The sequence below is a fragment of the Apiospora hydei genome, assembly GCF_038363865.1.
Source record: "Apiospora hydei strain CBS 114990 chromosome Unknown utg000009l_segment0_segment0, whole genome shotgun sequence".
Lineage (NCBI taxonomy): Eukaryota > Fungi > Ascomycota > Sordariomycetes > Amphisphaeriales > Apiosporaceae > Apiospora > Apiospora hydei.
This window is the reverse complement of record NW_027117368.1, coordinates 2,944,580-2,963,064: the sequence shown is the minus strand read 5'-3', so window position 1 is coordinate 2,963,064 and position 18,485 is coordinate 2,944,580. Positions and strand designations below refer to the sequence as shown.

General features: G+C 55.8%; 6 protein-coding genes across 6 annotated transcripts; 1 reads left to right on the top strand and 5 right to left on the bottom strand.

Annotated features, from left to right (window-relative positions):
• Positions 1-326: 326 nt before the first annotated feature.
• Positions 327-3,578, bottom strand: PG997_012700 (uncharacterized protein; the record flags this gene model as incomplete). The annotated part of the gene is made up of 5 exons (XM_066817014.1): positions 327-727; positions 777-1,714; positions 1,783-2,998; positions 3,240-3,316; positions 3,460-3,578. 5 exons carry the CDS (start codon positions 3,576-3,578, stop codon positions 327-329), a joined length of 2,751 nt encoding a protein of 916 aa, XP_066662706.1.
• Positions 3,579-8,149: 4,571 nt separating this feature from the next.
• PG997_012699 (glucan 1-3-beta-glucosidase) lies at positions 8,150-10,796 on the top strand (the record flags this gene model as incomplete). Its single annotated transcript, XM_066817013.1, has 8 exons — positions 8,150-8,228; positions 8,285-8,356; positions 8,412-8,488; positions 8,551-8,929; positions 8,995-9,076; positions 9,132-9,663; positions 9,718-10,377; positions 10,413-10,796. 8 exons carry the CDS (start codon positions 8,150-8,152, stop codon positions 10,794-10,796), a joined length of 2,265 nt encoding a protein of 754 aa, XP_066662705.1.
• Positions 10,797-11,280: 484 nt separating this feature from the next.
• On the bottom strand, positions 11,281-12,264 carry PG997_012698 (uncharacterized protein; the record flags this gene model as incomplete). Its single annotated transcript, XM_066817012.1, has 1 exon — positions 11,281-12,264. The coding sequence occupies one exon, from the start codon at positions 12,262-12,264 to the stop codon at positions 11,281-11,283; it is 984 nt and encodes a 327-aa protein (XP_066662704.1).
• Positions 12,265-12,645: 381 nt separating this feature from the next.
• On the bottom strand, positions 12,646-14,009 carry PG997_012697 (uncharacterized protein; the record flags this gene model as incomplete). The annotated part of the gene is made up of 4 exons (XM_066817011.1): positions 12,646-13,258; positions 13,320-13,461; positions 13,569-13,767; positions 13,863-14,009. 4 exons carry the CDS (start codon positions 14,007-14,009, stop codon positions 12,646-12,648), a joined length of 1,101 nt encoding a protein of 366 aa, XP_066662703.1.
• A 1,157-nt stretch (positions 14,010-15,166) lies between these two features.
• PG997_012696 (uncharacterized protein) lies at positions 15,167-15,959 on the bottom strand (the record flags this gene model as incomplete). Its single annotated transcript, XM_066817010.1, is given in 2 exon segments — positions 15,167-15,678; positions 15,695-15,959. The coding sequence occupies 2 exon segments, from the start codon at positions 15,957-15,959 to the stop codon at positions 15,167-15,169; spliced, it is 777 nt and encodes a 258-aa protein (XP_066662702.1).
• A 350-nt stretch (positions 15,960-16,309) lies between these two features.
• Positions 16,310-17,518, bottom strand: PG997_012695 (grisea protein; the record flags this gene model as incomplete). The annotated part of the gene is made up of 1 exon (XM_066817009.1): positions 16,310-17,518. One exon carries the CDS (start codon positions 17,516-17,518, stop codon positions 16,310-16,312), a length of 1,209 nt encoding a protein of 402 aa, XP_066662701.1.
• Between the last annotated feature and the right edge of the window lie 967 nt (positions 17,519-18,485).

The window sequence follows — 18,485 nt, the reverse complement described above, 5'->3', positions numbered from 1 at the left end:
TATGCTAGCCCCAGCACCGACTCAAGGCGTTTCCAAGCCCCTCCCTCGACGGCAGGAGCGTTTCTCCGGTACTTCGACTTTTTCTTTTGCTTGCAATGGAGTGCGCTGCAATGGAGTGCGTCTTGCGTGGTAGACCCGAAACGTTATGGTGCATATCGCTATACTAGACTCGAAACCGACTCTGATATGAGGAGCCCGCAGGACATTATTCCAAACCATGCCACTGGCCTTGCTCTCTGTACCCATCCTTCATCCCGTCTGGGACAATGGGAATGTGAGAATGAGGTGGCGAGGCATATACCTGGTGAGCAATGACGTGAGAATTCTCATCCCAGGCCGCCATTAGGAGGCAGTCTTCCTACTGGTGTTCTATCACGCGGCTTCTCCAGAAGATCAGCATATCCTTCCAACCCGTTGCCAATGACCTTCACAATATCAAACATATGATTTCCCTTGAAAGTCTCGGCCCAGAGCCTGGTAACAGCTGCGGCAAGTTGCCTCAGTTTTGTACTGTCATTGGCCGTATAATCAACGTGTGATGGATGGCCAGACGCACTACCTGATAGGGAAGGATCAATAGGCACGGCGAACTCGGTCTCATCTAACATCCGTCGTAGCATTTCCAAAAGGTTACGTTCTTCCGGTGAAGCAGGAGCGTCGCCTGGGCCAATCGATGCCAGCGTCATCAACCATTTCGACAGCAATATAGCACATTCAAGGTTACAGACTATCGAACTGTCAGTATGAGTAATCGACGAAGGCCTGTTAATGCTCACAAGAGTGCTGTATGCTCCACTCGGTGGACTTTCTCCTCGCTACATAGTTAACTCCAAGCTTGACCAGCATGGACAAAGCGTGAATCGCTTGGAGAACGGCTCTGTTGAGCCGTACACTCCGATTGAGATAAGGCGCATCATGGAATGCGGCAGCAATCTGGCCAGCCTCGCGTGTTTCCAAAGTCCTACTAGGACTCAAATCGGTATACAGACGGATCGAGGCCAAACGCCAGAGCGCGGTTGAGTTGTATGCGACGGGGCCTCCTGCAAAGGATTCGTTTCCATTTTGCGGGTTCATCTCTGCAGCACGCGACTGGTGCTGCTCGAAACTCATCTGCCACATTCGCAGTGCTTGAGCAACCTCCTCGACGTCATCTGGCCGCAACCCACGTGGCGCCTCAAAAGAAGGCACAGACGAGAAGCATGTTTGCTTCAAGAGGAAGATGTGCTGTAACACGGCATGGATCAACCCGTAGTTCCCAAGGGCTGACATGTACAACGCAGGACCTTGTGGAGGACGGCTAAAGAGGCGAGAAAATGCATCTTGGAGAGAAATGTCCATACTGGAGAATGCGTGGCGCGCTTCCTGCCATTGCCAGGCCGACTCGGCTCGCCATAGTTTTGAGGAATGCGGAAGGAAAATGTTCAGCTCGGAAGTGAGCAGTAAAGGCGGCATATTATATGCAATACTGCAGAGGTTGAAAAAGCAGTATACGATGAGCTTGGTTCGGTTGGCTCCTTCGATTCGAACCCATGCTTCCCAGTCAGCGGTTTGTGTTGAATTCGCCATGAAGCCTTCCTCGCGAACAAGCAAGGCCAATAGACTTTGCAACGAAAGCGCTTCATGCAGGATAGCTTTTGCTCCCCAAAGCCCGACAGCAAAGAGCAAAAGGAGTGCCTGTATGGTCTCCATTCGCGATTGTGGAGTGTTAGGGGAACTATATCCAGCTACAGTCAGCCTAACGAAGCGAGTATTAGAAACAAGATCCGAGGGGAGGGTTCTTACTATGGTTCCCTGTGAGTTTCCTGTGTCATTGATCTTTCCTGCTGAACGGAGCTAAACGAATATCGAAACCCGTGGCTTGGTGATGGCCGCGTTGAATGCGGGCTATAAGCAGCAGGTGTAGGAAGCAAACCATGGACCTCATGGCTATGTCTTCGCCGAATCTGTTCCATAGCCACAGCCTTTGCGGCATACCACAGCGCATTGCCGCGATGGTTCTCGAACCTGTACTGCGCACCAACCGCCAGTATTGCCAGAAGAAGTTCCGGCGATAGGTCGACCACACTGATGGTTGGTAGATGGAGGATTGGAAGATGATCATGAAAGCCACTAACATATCCTTCGAGGAACCTTGTAAGAGTATGGCGAGAGGGGAAAATGAAGTCGTTCGGAAGTATAGGAGAGAACTCCTCCAGACGACTTTTCAGCACAGTGTGGTCCATGGCAGATACCCTTAACGGGGGCGCCCTCATGGAGTCCTCATGACCTCTGCCCCCTGCATCGGATGCGTCTCGAATATCGGGCTGTAGAGATGGGAAACGCGATGGGAACTGTGAAGCCGGTTTGGAAGCCCCTCGTTGCAAGTCCGTAGGATGTCGCGGCCACATGCTAGGGCTTTGATCCGTCTCGAAGGCTTGAGGTAAGAAATGTGAAGAGGATGCAAAATCATCCAAGAACAGGTTGTAGTCCTCATAAGCCGAAGACGTCCCTTGGCCAGGGAACCCAACAGGGATGACGGCGGCGGCAGCGTCCTGTGGTTCTCTTCCGCGGTCACCATATGCCATACCATCATCATACGGCTTGATCCGAGAAATGCCATTAGGCGTTTGCCCCATGTCCCCCATCATCGGTGGAATTGGGTTGACCTCATTTGCTGAGGCGATTTGGGTCGCGGCATCAGACAATAGGTCAAGATTACACGCAGCAGCTCTGCCTGGTTGTCGTGGGTCTGGGGCAAGTGTAGGCACAGACACGGAAGCGAGTGACTCCGAGTGGTACTGCTGAGTATGAGCACGAGGTATGCTCATCATGTCATTGCCGACGTGTTTCTCGGGTGGCATTTGCTGTTGATCGACGGCACCGGCAATAGAGGGCTTCCGCGGCCGGACGCCATCTTTATTTGTGCCCTCGTTCAGGTGAACGAGCTTCTCGTGACGGACAAGTAGATCTCTGATATCCATGTAAGCATGTCTCCCGCCAACTACGCACGGGTTGCCTTCTGTGATGGCTCAGAGTGTGCGTGTGTACGTGGGTACATGTGCTTATGTGTGTAATAGCTATAGGGCAGGGACTTGACAGGGGAAGTATGGGTATGCTTATTGCGAAAAAGTGAACGTGGCGGCGCAGAGGGAGTGATTCATCAACGTAGCGTGGGCTTGGGTTGGGGATATGAACAAGCTACAAGGCCAAAACGTCGTGGGGAAGCATGGGAAGCACAAACAAAAAGGGCCAAGACTAACCGGCGTCCAAATGTCTTCCCACAACGAGCCCAACCACATGCAAAGGGCTTCTCTTTTGTGTGTGTACGCTCATGTCTCTGGACGTGTTCCACACGCCTAAGGTAGACGTGAGCCAAATGTCAGCCGAGTGTAGGCACAGTTTATTACAGACGGAGGGAGAAAGACGAGGGTCGGATGTGCTCCTTGCCTTCCTTGCTTTCCTTGCCCTAGCTGGGCTTACCTAAATCGCTTGCTGCAGTACTTGCACGGCAGGGTCTTGGGCTTCTGCTGCTTGCCCTCCGCAGTATCGTCGGCATTACCAGAGATGGTAGCCGTCTCTACCGACTGGATTGACTGCATGTCGGTAGTGTAGAACAAGCGCGTGAATCAGAGGGTCTGTACTTGGTAGGTAGCGAGGCGACGCAGTACGTGGGCAGGCAGTCACCCAAGTACAAGAAGTGGGGAGGGAAGGAAGTTGGGGGGGTGGGACTTTGGGAGTTGGGTCAACAACAAACGTGTGATGTTGTTGGTGCACCGGAAGAAGGAAGCCTCTTACGGGGTGGCAGGCTGTTGGATGAATGCATCGACGGATAGCAACGACAAGGGGCAATCAAACAATTTAGATGATCTGAGGTTGAGACTCGGCATTTAGAACCAGTCCCGAGGGGACCAGGAGATGGGACTGTGATGGTGATGGTGATATGGGCGCTTAAAGGACGATGGTTCCGCCGAGGGCGGGAAGGGAAGGTATGGGCTCGAGAATATAGATTAGGTGGAGAGGTATTGTGGAGGAGCCCGCAGCGGATGTCAATATCTGATCGATCTGCAACGGCTACACACGATGGGTGGTAGCTTCCCAATGTGGCTGGATGGATGAAGTGGTCAGTGGCCGAGACAAGGGAGCAAGACGCTGCACCCCGTCTCTCCCAAGGAAACGGGCTTCAAGAGGAGCTGGTTTTGTCGCGTCGGTGTGCGCAAAGGAATAGGCTCTCGGCCTCGAGTATCACGAGCTGGAGGTTTGCATCGCAGATAGAAGCAACAGCAGTGGTGGTGGTGATAGGAGAGGTGTCACGGATATTAATGAATTCGGGGGGTTGGCTAAATCCAAGGATGGTGCGTGAGGAGAGAATGCGGAGAAGGGAAACACTTTTGAGTCTGAACACACTCCGACTGTCACCCAAAGACGAACAGTCAGCCAGGCGGGCGCGCTTGAGTGAGCTTGAGGCAGTTAGCTCTGGGCTCGGCACCTAAACGTTCAATCAATGTTATGGTCAAGGGTAAGAGGTACATACCTACCTTGGGTAAGGTAGCCTTGGCCCTGGAGAGTTATGTAATGTAGGAAAGAAGGAAAGAAAAAGTTGGGGATGGAAAAAGAAACCGGCTGAACCTGATTTGACGATCAATGTTGGAAATCGTCCTATCAATCCATCCTATGGAGTTTCCTACAAAGGCCAGATCGATTATTCATCTCACGCTCCTCCTGTCCTGTTCTATCCCCTCTTCTCTTGAGGACGTCCACCCTCTCTCTCTACCCCCTTCACTTGCTACTGTCGCTATCCACACGTGCAGGAAAAAAAGAAGAAGCCGAAGATATTCATGGGGGGGAGGGAAAGAGAGGGCGCTAAACCCCAGATAGTTGGCATCTGCACCATCTCCGCATTGGAGAAGCTGCTTGCTGAGGGGTCCGGGGCAATGTGGGGGTGCAAGGGTGGTGGGTTTGGGGGCTTGGGCGGATATGGAGGGCGGGCAGCGGGGGACACGGGGACAGACTGCCTGCTGTGTATCGAAGAAAGAGTCATGGTCCGCTGTCTATAAGTATGTGCATGCCCTACGCCCTACGCCCTACACAGGTGCAGGAATCTAGAGGAAGATGGTGCTCGATGTCAGTATCAGTCGGGACCAAGCCGGTGCACTCGCCCCAAGTTGTTGCATTTCAGTGATGGGCGACGCACGGTGATGTTGGTCTCGGCTGTCACATATTCGATGCTCCTATATCAAGAAATCTATAGTGAGGGGGTGCCCCTGAACAGGCCATCTCCGTCTCAATAGCGGTATATGCATACATGTAGTAGTATATACTGGGTGGTGATACTGCGCCAGAAGTTGACGTCAATCATTGCCGTGTGTTGCCAATACCCAGGCCGCTGCCTTCAAGTTTACCTTCTGGTTTACCATTGGGCTCACAGCCAACCTTAAAAACGGACCCGACCCGACCTATTAAACCGGGTAGCGGTTCGGCGCGCAAGCCGGGTTTCAACCAAAGAATAGAGGAAACGAGATGGATAGCTCAAGTGTACTCGCTGTACCCCGTTTGATATGTCTAGTCTGGCAGCTCTTCCACATGCCACCGCCCAAGGAGCGAATGATTGCTTGGGTTGCTTAAGTCTTACAGTAAGTGATGGCACGAGATGATGGTTCGCGGCCATTCGCCATCCAGCCTAACGCGCAAGACAGCCGCCTTTTGGTCAGACGAACGCCGATCCTCTCTCCCAGAAGATCATGGATTCCTGTACCAAGCAAGCAACAGAGGCGGGGGAATGACCGGCTCTCCAACAAAGCGACCTCGAGCAGGCCCCGTGGCAATTGGACGGTGACCCGAGGCACGCTGGTGGATCGGGCCATCTTCTTTTTACCTTCCTCCTCAGCCCAGTCCCAGCCAACGCGTGCGCTTTTCGCCAGAGCAGATGGGCATGCTGTATACGGTGAGAGTATCTGTGCGGTTGGCGACAGCTGGTGAACCAAAGAGGAAGCGGACAGCACCAGTGCCAAGGCCGTGCCCGAAACGGCAGATGCGGACGTGACGCAATTGGAGGACGCACAAGCTCATCAGCATGTCTTGCAGATTACTACGCATATGTGAGCAGCGGCATGCTCGAGTACAGACGCCATGAAGCGGGAAAGAGGAAATGTCCCGAATATGGAATTGCGGGGGGTTGGGGTAAGTAATGCTGGGCTGAGACCCAACACGCTCTGATATAAGTACATGTAAGTAAAGACTATGGGACGTGGTGCATCGAAGCTGCGAAAACATCTCCACCCACTTGCCGCATGAGAAAATAGCAACTTCACCGCTGCAGGTTGTAGCGACCTAGTTTCGGATCACATCTACTCCAATAAGGAAAGGGAAAAAAAGAAAGAGAGAGAGAGAGAGAGAGAGAGAGAAAAGAAAAGAAAAGGGAAAGCGAGAGAAAAGAAGAAGAAGAATAAATAAGTCCTTCCGAGGTTCGTCTCATGGGGGCATTCCACGTTTCCAATCGCATAGTAAGATCGGATGCTAGATACATGTAGCTTTTACGGCGGGTCTGGTTGACGCTACAACTCCAGAACCTCAAGCCATCACATCACGCAAGCCAGGGGAATATGCGTATATATATGTAATCTCGAGGCCCCTGAATGAGTGAAGAAATGAAAGAATGACCCTGTCGGAATAGGCAGGATCGAACTCGAACCCATTCGGGCATGTCCGCGTACATGTTCGGTACCAAGTTACGCAAGAGGCCGGATGAGAATCACCGCCTACTGTTTTGAGGCAGGGATGGTTTGCCTAGATCATAGATGGCCCAATTTCCGATTTCCGGTCCATCGACCTTCCCACTCGAGAACCGAGCCGAAAGTGCAGTGGGCGGCATGTGTTGCATGGTGTTGCATGGTGTTGCATGGTGTTGCATTCACCCAGCAGACACGCTCATGCGGACGGGAGAAGTTGGCCATGAAGATACAGCACATGGTAGATGGGCAGCAACAGGACGGGGTGCATGACTGACTATACTCAATGTTGGTTGCATGCAACGAGGTCGTCCCATGGTCAGGTGTACTGTAAGTAGGTGCTGTCGGTTTCCATCGTTCAATGTTCTAGCGCGTCCATTTGATGCTACTAGTCATTAGTTTAGTAAAGTAGGTAAGTATCTAAAAACTAAACTACAGGTGAGCACTTCCAACATTAGGTAAGTAAGTTGAGACGTTGGGGCCCCACATCCGGCAGTCAGTCCAGTCCAGATCCAAAAGACCCGTTTGACTCAGTCCCGCAACTCGTTGCATGGCGCACCCCGGGTTTTCCAAGTCAAGGTCTAGACTCAAGTTGTGCCGCAACGGCATAGGCTATGGGTTCATCTGAGATGGATGCCTGACATGAGGAGCCATGGACGGTTTATCGAAGGCCATCTCTACCGCGTCCCGGCTCCCCGTCGGCGGCACATGTGAATCGCTCCATCTCCGTTGCCCAGCCCAATCTCATGAGACAGACCAGTGTCACCAGTGGGGACCGGAATAGCCCGGTTGATGATGGCCATGAAAGAGAGCCTATCACCGCTACTCGGGTATACTGCACAAAGGGGCGACGGTTGAACCTCAGCTTTAGCTGCCGAAATCCCCCACCCGCCGCCGCTGCGCGGGTAACGTTGCTTAGCTATACGATCACGCACATATACCATGGCCCCCCCCTTGCCTCGCTTGCCTCGCTTGTCGTATACACGTAGGGGCTCACCACGGAACTTGCCTTAGCGTCTGCTTCCAATGGATCCTACGGCTGAGAAAGCTCATGATCGAACAGCTGGGAAAGCTGGTCATGGGAGAGATGCCGGCACCGTCGGGCCCTCCTCAGATGATCGCAAGCGTGGGTCAGCCCGACTGAAGTATGGACTGCCTCGATCCTGTTCCCTGTTCTGCGGGCTGGCAGTTTGGTACCGCTCCCTATTCGTGGGCCGTGGCTGAACTTTACGCCTGCGCGATCCCATGTCTCATTTCGTCTGCTGTCTTGGGAAAGGCCGTGGCTAGCGTGGCTAGCTACTCAGCAACGTGCTCCTACTTGCTTAACCTCCCTGGCCCGGTACGTCTTGCCCACGACGTATAAGACATGGAGTCCCTCGACTCAGATCTGTCACTCTGTCACTGGCATCCTGCATGTTCCTATAGACAGGCACCATCACGCCAAGATGCAGCTCCACCGCTTCCTCCTGGCTATCGTCAGCCTTGCTGTTACTGTCCAATCTTTCTGGTTGGCAGATATCCCACGTTGGTCTTGCCCGATCTGTACCCGGCAGAACGATAGCTAACACATGGCTCTATAGATCAGGGCCTTGCGCCATATGCCGGTCCAAACTCCCCTGTTTTCCGCAATGTGAAAGACTACGGGGCCAAAGGTTCGTGTGCCACAGCTGTCGCTTTGCGGGTTATGGCTGCTAACCTTGGTGGCAGGTGATGGCGTGACGGATGACACTGCCGCGATCAACAATGCCATTACCACTCCTGGCAACAGATGTGGACGAGGATGTGTGAGTGACCAGCAATGGCTGCCCAGAGGATCCCGAAGCAGGCAGACACTGACCCCAAACAGGCATCGACAACCATGACCCCGGTTGTTCTCTACTTCCCTGCCGGAACATACCTCATCTCATCGTCCATCATCCCCTACTACTTTACCCAGATGTACGGAGACGCCAGCTCACCCCCAACCTTGAAAGCCACTGCCAACTTCCAAGGCTTCGGTCTCATCGACGGCAATCCTTACTGGAGTGAGAACCCTAACTGGGTCACGACCAATGTCTTTTACCGCCAAGTCAGGAACTTCGTCCTCGATACCACGGCCATCGCCCCGGGTACTGCTGCGACGGGTATGCACTGGCCTACATCGCAAGCAACCAGCCTCCAAAACATTGTCTTCAACATGCCCAAGGGAAATGGCGTTGTCCACGTTGGTCTGTTTATCGAGAGTGGTACGAAGCATCCCAGTTCCCCTTCGCTCTCTGGACGGCATATGCTAACAAGATGCGCCGTGCAGGCTCCGGAGGTTTCATGTCGGATCTGACGTTCAACGGAGGCGCTACTGGTGCTTCCATGGGCAATCAACAGTATACCATGAGGTACCTCAAACGCCGGCCTACGCTTGACTACCACGGAATGCTGACAGGGGAACAGGAATCTGGTATTCAATGATTGCGGAACAGCCATCATCCAACTGTGGGACTGGGGTTGGACCTATATAAACCTCAGCATTAACAACTGTGGGAAGGGTATTGACGTGTCAGCCAACAGCGACGGCAAACAGCAGGTCGGCTCAATGACGGTGATTGACAGTACGATTGTCAACACCCCTGTCGGCATTGTCACGGCTTGGTCTCCAAACTCGCAGCCAGCTACCGCCGGCACCGTCGTCCTCGAGAACGTTGTCCTGCAGAATGTGCCCGTGGCTGTCGCTGGGCCTAGCGGCACTGTGCTGTCCGGTTCTAGCTCTTCTACAACCATCACGGCCTGGAGTCAAGGCCACCGCTACACCCCCGACGGCCCGACCAACCAAATTGGGGCTATTGCGCCCAACAACCGCCCCTCTGCCCTCTTGGACGGCGGCAAGTACTACACACGCTCGAAGCCCCAATACGAGTCACTGCCTGCGTCTTCCTTTGTTAGCGTACGGAGTGCTGGCGCCAAAGGTGATGCTGCCGCGGACGATGTTAGTTGCCAAGCCTCGTTATGTTCGTGCTTGAAAGACTAACCTTTTGCCCAGACTGCGGCTATTCAAAGTGCAATCGACAGTGCTACATCGGCCGGCAAGGTCGTTTTCATTGACTATGGTCTCTACCGCCTGACCTCGCCTATCACCATCCCACCCGGTGCCAAGATCGTCGGTGAAGGCTACCCTGTGCTGATGGCCGCTGGTGGATACTGGTCCAACATGGCCAATCCTCAGCCTGTCGTCAAGATTGGCGCTACATCAGGCCAGGCTGGTGTGGTCGAGCTCTCGGACTTTGTGGTCGGCACTCAGGGTTCTCAGCCCGGCGCTATCTTGTTCGAGTACAACCTTGCTTCGACCGGCACGCCTAGTGGCATGTGGGATGTGCACACCAGGATCGGAGGATTCACCGGCTCTCAGCTGCAGGTCGCCCAGTGCCTGAAGAACCCGGGCTCCAGCGCCGTTGTCCAGCAGTGCGTGGCCGCGTACATGTCGATGCACGCCACCCAACAGTCGTCCGGTCTCTACATGGAGAACACGTGGCAGTGGGTCGCCGACCACGACATCGACGACAACGCCAACACACAGATCACCATCTACGCCGGCCGCGGCCTCTACATCGAGTCGGCCGAGGGCCGCTTCTGGCTCTTGGGCACCGCCGTCGAGCACCACGTCCTGTACAACTACCAGTTCTCCAACACCAAGAACATCTTTGCCAGCGAGCTGCAGACCGAGACCCCTACTTCCAGCCCACGCCCAATGCCATGGTCCCCTTCAGTGTCAACACGTCCCTGCGCGACCCGGACTTCGCCAGCTCGTGCGCGGGCGTCGGCGGCAACTGCGCCGCCTCGTGGGGCCTGCGCGTGCTCGACTCGACCGACATGATGATCTACGGCGCCGGGCACTACTCCTTCTTCAGCTCCTACTCGACCACGTGCTCGACCATCGAGGGGGGCGAGAACTGCCAGTCGCGCATCGTCTCCATCGAGGGCGCATCCCGCAACATCAACATCTACAACCTCAACACCATCGGCTCGTTGAGCATGCTAGATCGTGATGGCCGCAGCATTGCTAAGTGGCAGGACAACGTCAATGTGTACCCGGCCAACATTGCCGTTTACAGGAGTGGGTAGTGCGGTAATTTACAGCACAGGATTCAACATCATATGAAAGGCGGAAGGGGGTTGCATAGTTAGGAACGGGCATAGCATTCAGGGCAGGGTATATACATGGTTGATTCCAAACCAAGATTATTATCATGTACATAAACACCTGGCATAATTCGCATTTATATATAAATCCATCAATTTGATATTTTAGACATACATGCCCTCCCGCGATTCCTTTTTGCTTGTGCCAAATAGGGGCTGAAGCTATGTGGTGAACTTTATCCGCCGGCACAGCCGCTCCGAATACCCGGGGAAAAGGGGGTAAAGTTCTCAGTAGGATCAAGACACGTTATGGGTTCGTAAGAAAGACCGTGAGAATAGACCTGTTTGCGTGGCGTTTGCCCCCTCGACCCGCTTATGGCTTGCCGTGTCTTGCACCCACACACGTACACAGACACGGTGCTCTCCGATCTTGTCCCTGGATAAGACACGAACCTAGACAAGCATCTCAGCCGTCCAATGAGAAGCCGACGTCACCACTCGCCCGCCCCAACTGCACAAGCCGTTCCTTCATCCCCTCGGCCCTCTGCCTGATCCGGTCGTCGTCATCTCCCAGACCGCCGCCGGCGAAGTCGCACTGATCCACCCACGCCCCGACGCCGTGCTGCAACACGTTCCGGGCCCGCGCCGCGCTGCCGGCCCGGTGGCCCACGGTGCCGTGCAGGCTGAGGCGCTCCTGCTTGTAGTCGTAGACGCCGCGGTGCACGATGTTGTTGTCGTAGAAGACGGCGTCGCCCGCGTCGAGCCGGACCGTGAGCTGGTCGTCGCCATTCTGCTCGTCCAGGGTGGTCTGGTACGGCCCCGCGGCGCGCTCGGCCTCGGTGCGCGCACGTCGGTGCGACCCCCGCACCACGACGAGGCTCGCGTCGCCGTCGCACAGGGCCAGGTTCCACTGCGCGTGGGCGTGCTCCGCGGCTTCGAGCCGTGCTAGTTCCTCCTCGGGCGTTGCGGTCCAGGGCACGTCGTCGCGGTGCCAGCGCAGCTCGAAGGGGGCGTCGGGCCGTACGAGCATGTTGTAAAGCTCCATGACGAGGTCGTCGTCCTGGCACTCGCCTCGGCCGCCTTCTGACGAGGAGGAGAGCAGCGCTTTCACAATATGCAGGACCGCGTCACCGAAATAGCTATGCGCGAACACGTTGGAGTCCGGCAGGTCTGGGTGCAGCAGGTGCTGGACGCCCCAGATACCACCCGTGCCCGGGTCCGGCTTCGAGGGCCACGGCGGGAACTGCTTCCCCACGGTGCGGATGTGCGGCCAGTTGCCGGCGCGCGCGAGGGCCGTGGTTCGGGCTGCAGCCGCGCGGAGGGGTTCCAGCTCGGCAGGAGAGAGGATCTTGCGGACGATGACGAAGCCGTCCCGGTGGAGTTGCTCGCGGAGTGCGGAGGCAGAGGCGGAGGCGGGGGTGAATGGGGTGAGGGAGGGGGACGAAGCCATGATGCTGGTGTAGTGTGGATTGGTAACAGCTCTGGGCCAGCAGAGTGGTCGGTGGGAGGCAGTTGGACCGAGACAGTTGGACAGTTGTGCTGGTGATACTGTGATAGGTGCAACGAGATGCGGGGTTGCAGTTGGAGATCTTTCGTGAAGCTGCTTCCTTATTCGACTATAGAACCACAATACCGACAACGCTGGCATTGTTTCAATTCCATCAATTTGCGTCATATTTCCATGTAATGTAACGCTGTACTCTAAGGACAGACTACTTAGGTGTAAGAAAACCGCAAACGCCCTTCGCCGGATATATGCAACGTGTAACCGACACACTCTTTCGCCTTGAAGAACGCCGCACCCAACCCTGTTCCCGTGCACATCGTATTATTACACGCCGCCGTGGTCCTTTTCTCTTTGCGCCCTGGTCTCTCCCTTGACATAGTCACTCAGGCGCATCTCATTGCTCTCATTCCCGTGCCCGACCATGAAGCGCGACGACTCGCCGGGCGTGTACGGCGGCAGCGCCGGCATGCTCCCCTGCGAATCTGAATGCGAGTGCGAATGCGCACCACCCTGCGGCCGGTAGCCGTCCGTGACCATGGCCGCCTCGGCCTCGGCGTCGTGGTCCGCGCCCTGGCCGTCATCGATCAGGAGCCCCTCGCGGGCTGGATCGACCGCCACCGTCGTTGCTGATGTCGTCAGCGAGTGCTGCTGCGGTGGAAAAGACATTTGCTGCTGGAGAGTCTGCCGTCGCTCCTGGCTCTGGGACGAGGGCCCGTTCGGGAACGACGGCGAGGACGTCACACCTTGGCGCAGGGGCGACATGGGCGGCGACCGCGTCTGGCTTGCTGTCGACATGCCGCGGACTTTGGACCGATTGGTCTTGAGACGGTACAGTTCAGTTGCCGTGGTTAGTCGCTCATCCACCACGTTGTTCCGTGTGTACATTCCTTCGCATATGCGCAATATCGACAAGGTGACCGTGATCATGTATGAGAAGCTGACGGGTAGGTAACATGTCAAACGCAGTTCTCTACACTGCGGGTGAACGGGCGACTTACACCATGGCCACACTTATGAAGTAGTAGGCCCGCTCCAGGGCGCAGTACTTGTCCAACACTCCCTTATTGGCCGCTGAGCCATCGCCGAAACGAATCGTTCTGTAGCCATCTGGCGGGTCATACGACGCATCGTTATCTTTATCTATATGTTTGAGGTTAGTAGTGGCTCTGGTATAGTCTCGTCAATCGTGATACAGCTAACACAAGCAGCACAGCGAGAAGAGAAAAAATGCTTCGGGGCCGTCTTACAGTCAGATCTCGTAAGCCCAGCGCAGTTGGACGGCACACCTGTTCGAGCCAGAACCGTGATGATTCCCAGCATCAAGCCCGTAAAGAGGACATCGCCCACCACAAATGGGACGATAGTCGAAGTCCTGGCGCGTAGTCTTCGCTTCCCCGTGTGCTGGACCAGCAGCACAATGGCGGTGTATATGAGTATACTACAGGTCTTATCCGAGTTGAGTTTAGTCAGTAAGCATGTGCAGCGTTTTAGACACCCTGGCCTGGAAGGAGACAAGTAACCAGACGATGTGTGGAACGAACCATGATCTCGAGCGCCGACATTGCTGGCGAGAGCCCCAGCTTGTTGACATGAATATAGACGAGCAGGAAGCCATTGCATAGGGCCGAGGCCAAGACGCCGAGGATCTGCAGTCCTCGAACCAGGAACAGCCACGAAGAGACCCCCATTTTGCCATCATAAAGAGCGCGAGGAGTCTGGTCTGCTAGGCCGACGAGGGGATTTTTGGGGCATATAGCGTGAGATTCTGGGCAGAACCGTCTTTTCGTGACCCCCGGTAAGATGAGAAGAACAGACGAGCAAGAGGGAAGAAAGGCCCGGATGACAGAACCAAGTGGCAGTCGTTTTGTCAAGAGGGAGCCTGCTTTCACAGCGCATGCAGGCTGTGAGCAAGAGCGTGAGAGTGAAGGAAAGGGAAAGGGAGAGGGAGAGGGAGAGGGAGAGGGAGAGGGAGGAAGGGGGAGCAAGGACGAATGATACGAGAGGAGTTGGCGAGGCTGTGTCGAGCCGTTGCAGATTCGGCATGTAGACAGATCGATCAGGACAGGAAAGAAGAAGCATGTCACCTTTTACTTTGGTACAACGGTCTCCGAGCAGTGCGGACTGCCGATTACACCACGAATTCAACGCCGGTGGGAGCTGAGCTGACAGCTTTCTCCATCCCCACTTTCCGTTGGCGATGGCAGATACAGCCCAGCAGAGTATTGAATGGCATTTGGCCCGATTGGACACACCTGGGGGCTGCCTCAAGGCATAGCAGACTCGGATGGCACGGCACGGCACGAACATGGGCATGGCAGGACAACTTTTGTCATGGAGGCACAGGAACGCGAGGGATGCTGGGAGCTTGGAAGCCTGAGGAAGCGCCCAGAGAGGCTGGGCCTTTTGCTGCTTTGCTGCTTTGGTTTCTGGCTGACGATGCAATGAACCTAGGACATGCAGGGCACAGCCTCCACAGGCTAACCGGCTTGAGCCATACGACGCGAGGTAGCAGCGTGCAGTGCAGCTGACCGTGGTGTTGCCATCCCCCACGCAACTCGATCCCCAATTCCGTATCTATCTATGTGATTGGCTCGACTTGATGCGATGCGCAATGCCCGCCCGTAACGGGGTCGCTGGCTCTGGGCCATGTCTTGGCCTTCTCTTGGCCAGAAGCGCCAAGCGGCGATTCTGCCGATGTCCGTCACACGTCCAGATCTCGTCCCGAAGGTCGGGGCCGGCTTAGTATGAGCTGGACGTCAGCGATGAATAGACGACATATCTGGCGGGGTTCCGGCGGGGCGTATGAGAGCTCCTCGGCTGTCTACACAGGTAAGTAGGTAGTCGTTCAGGCCTCGCATTGGTCCTCCGGCCACCGGATCTCCCACCCGGTGCAGGTCTTCTGCACCTCGAGATCGCCGGGATCGTTCTCGAACATGGGCTTGTCCATGCGCGTCTCGAAGACCTTCTCGACGTCGAACCCTTGCTCGCGGGCCAGGTCGAAAAAGGCGAGGTCCTTCTCCTTCAGCCAGGGCCGGTAGCTGGTGAAGAAGACCCAGGCCCGGCTTTCGCGGCGGCGGCTCATGGTCATCTGGATCGTCTTGACCATGTTCTTGTGCTGCGGGTGCTTGAACAGGAGGTCGGCCAGGATGAGGATGTCGAACTTCTCCGTCTGGTCAGTGCCGGCCTTGTTGATGTGCGCCAGCAGAGGTGCCGGATCGTCGGCCCACTTGTAGCCGTCGGCCACGATGTAGTCCCGGGTCGGTGTAGGCAGCAGCTCCCGCGCCTCGTCAATGTTCTTGTCGATGTTGACGATCAGGTCCTGGTCCGGGTAGTCGGTGACGACGGTCTTGCGCGCGCCTAGATGCGCCGTCACCAGACTCGGCAGACCCGCCGCCGGCGCCGATCTCCAGGACCGTCTTGCCCTGGACGAGAGGCACATGCGACTCGATCCATTGCGAGACGAAGCGGCTGCCGTTCCATAGGTAGTGGCCCTCGTAGAGGTTGTAGCCCACCAGATGGATGGTGATCTCCTTGCCCGACTCGAGCTTGAAGATCTGCTTGGTCGGGGGCTTGGGCGGGGCGAAGTCGGCCGGTTCCTCAAAGAGGTTGGTCTGATCCAGATCTTCCTCCAGCTCCATGGCGAGATGTCGGAGTTGCGGGTGATTGATGCAATAAACTGTGTAAGTGCTGTTCTCGACGGGTTTGGCGGGGTTGATTTTCACCCCGCAGTGCTGATAATTGCTCAATATCACGAAGAAATTTGGCCCTTAGCTTGTCTACTTTTTGGTGGGGCTTCGCCTATAGCTGCCCGTGTGCCGTACAGTTTCTCATGTTTGCGCCGCACTGTAGCGCTGCTGCTCGTATGGCAAGTAAAGCCCGTAGTTTAAGGCATGGATCTGTTGACACGCTATAACCATGAGATCCCGGACTATCATCTTCCTCCTGGGAGGATATTTGTACAGTGGTATGGGAGAAGACCATTCTCTCACTACCCAAATCTCTGCCGCGCAATCTCTTTGAACACGGCCATGGTGTCTTCTTCCCGCTCGCGGTACTCGCGCAGCTTCTCCTCCCGCTCCGCGGCGCGCGCCCTCTCGATCTCCTCGCGGCGGAGCTCCCTCTCCGTCTTCCGCCGCTCCGCCGCCGCCTTGGCCTGCTTGTACTCGGCCACGCTGTCGCCGCCGCCCATGAGCTCTTTATCGTCGACGACCTCGGCGGCGCCGCCGGGCGATCGCTCGCGGAACGACTTGAGCTTCTCGTTGACCTCGCGCTTCTTCTCGAGTTGCCGCTCGCGCGTCCCGGCCTCGGCCCGCGGCACCAGCTCCTCGAGCCGCGCCTTCTGCTCCGCCCGGTCGGCCTTGCGCTGCAGGCGCAGCTGCGCAATCTGCTCCGTCTTGTCCTCCTCCGCCTGCTCGCGTCGCAGGTCCAGGTCCTGCAGGTTCGGGATGCCCGGCCCGGCCCGGCCAGTGGTGGTGGTTCTTCTCGTCTTATCGGGCATCCTAGGCCCGTAGTCATCGTCGTCTTCGTCTTCATCTTCGTTCTCGCTGCCGTTTGATCGGGGTCCCGGGCCTGGTTCTGGGCTTAGGGACTGTTGTCTAATGTCGCGCGAGGCGGCTGCTGCCTCTGGATCTTGCTTCCCAGAACGCACAGCCACGTATGGTGTCTCGGTTTGGCGGACTTCCTGAAAGTATTCGGGGTCGTACCAGCCATTCGCCAGAGATCCCTCATTCCACTTGCCGACGAAGCTCTTCCACCGCCCTCGGACCTCACGCTCGTCCAGTTCGTGTATGTCCTTGCCCTTTTGTATGTCGAGATACCGCGCGAGCAAGGGCAGGAAGGTGTCGTAATCGGCCTTGGAGAGAGGTCGCGACGAGTAGGGCAGCTCGGTCGGGGCGACGCGTGAGGCACGAGTCGATGAGGTTCGCTGCTTATGGTGGCGGTGGGAGGATCGATGGTGATGATGATGGTGCTGGTGGTGTCGCCCGGAATCGGCTGGGGACTGCGGTTCTCTGTCTCGGGTGTCGTTGTGCGCGTGATGTGAGCGCCTCTCCTTCGTATCATCCGCACGTCTCCGTTGAGTCTCGCGACTGGGCGACCTCGAAACAGTGCGCTTGCGCTTCTCCGATCTTGGGCGCCCGTGTCGGTCGCGAGATGCGCTATCTTCAGGGGCGCGCCAGCGAGAGTCTCGGTCTGCCATGACTTTATTAGGTGCAAGTTGATGTGATGTGGTGCTCACCAGCCTGTTTGTTGAACGGCAATGGAATTCCGTGGTTGATTGTCCATGGCTTTATTTACAGTGGGGCCGTCGGGATCCAGTCAAAGCTACCTCCGAACATTGAAGCAAGCTCTAATGTTTCTATTTTTATTGATTTTTGGTCTGACATTGATACACATCAATACCTAGTTTAGGTAGGTAGGTACCTGGTATTAACCACAGCAGCCAAAGCAAAATACTAAAGTAACGTCGCACCATCACCACGGCCACTTGCACAAATGATTCACAGAAATCAAGCCTGCTGGCTGGTGTGGTGACACGAATAGGGGTTGCATTAATGAGGTTGTTTATTGTGTGAACCATGGTACTATCTTCGTCAAAGGGGTCAGCACAGTCTAAGCTAAACATCTTCTCAACTCCTCAACTTTCCTCAATTTCCCCCAAGTTCCCCCAGTTTCCCAACTCCTCAGCTCCTCAGCTCCTCAACTCCTCAACTCCTCAACTCCTCAGCTCCTCAGCTCCTCAGCTCCTCAAGTGATGACCGCCTCCTCCAAATGTATACAATATAGACTGTCTAACCGTCCTTGCTCTTGCACTTGCTTATGATAAAACCTCCAGGCTCAGAGTTCATTGACAAGTGCCCTTGATTTACTCCGGCGGTGGGTTCTGCGTGGCCTTCGGGGGTGAGTCGCGCACCCCTTGCATGAACAGGTCTCCCCGCACGGGCACTTTGTTTCGTCGCCATCGCATGGAATTTCTATCAGGAGATAGTTTCCGTCGTTGGGGGTCGGCGATCCTTCCTGACTGCTAGCCACATATGATCCTGCTTCTGCCGCTTCTGGCGTCGAAGACGTGGTGTCGTTGGGTGAAGCACCATCCGGCATAACTGAGCTCGGGACCTCGTTGTCCTCTTGCGAAACCCCATATAGACCAAGGACGCGGCTACGTG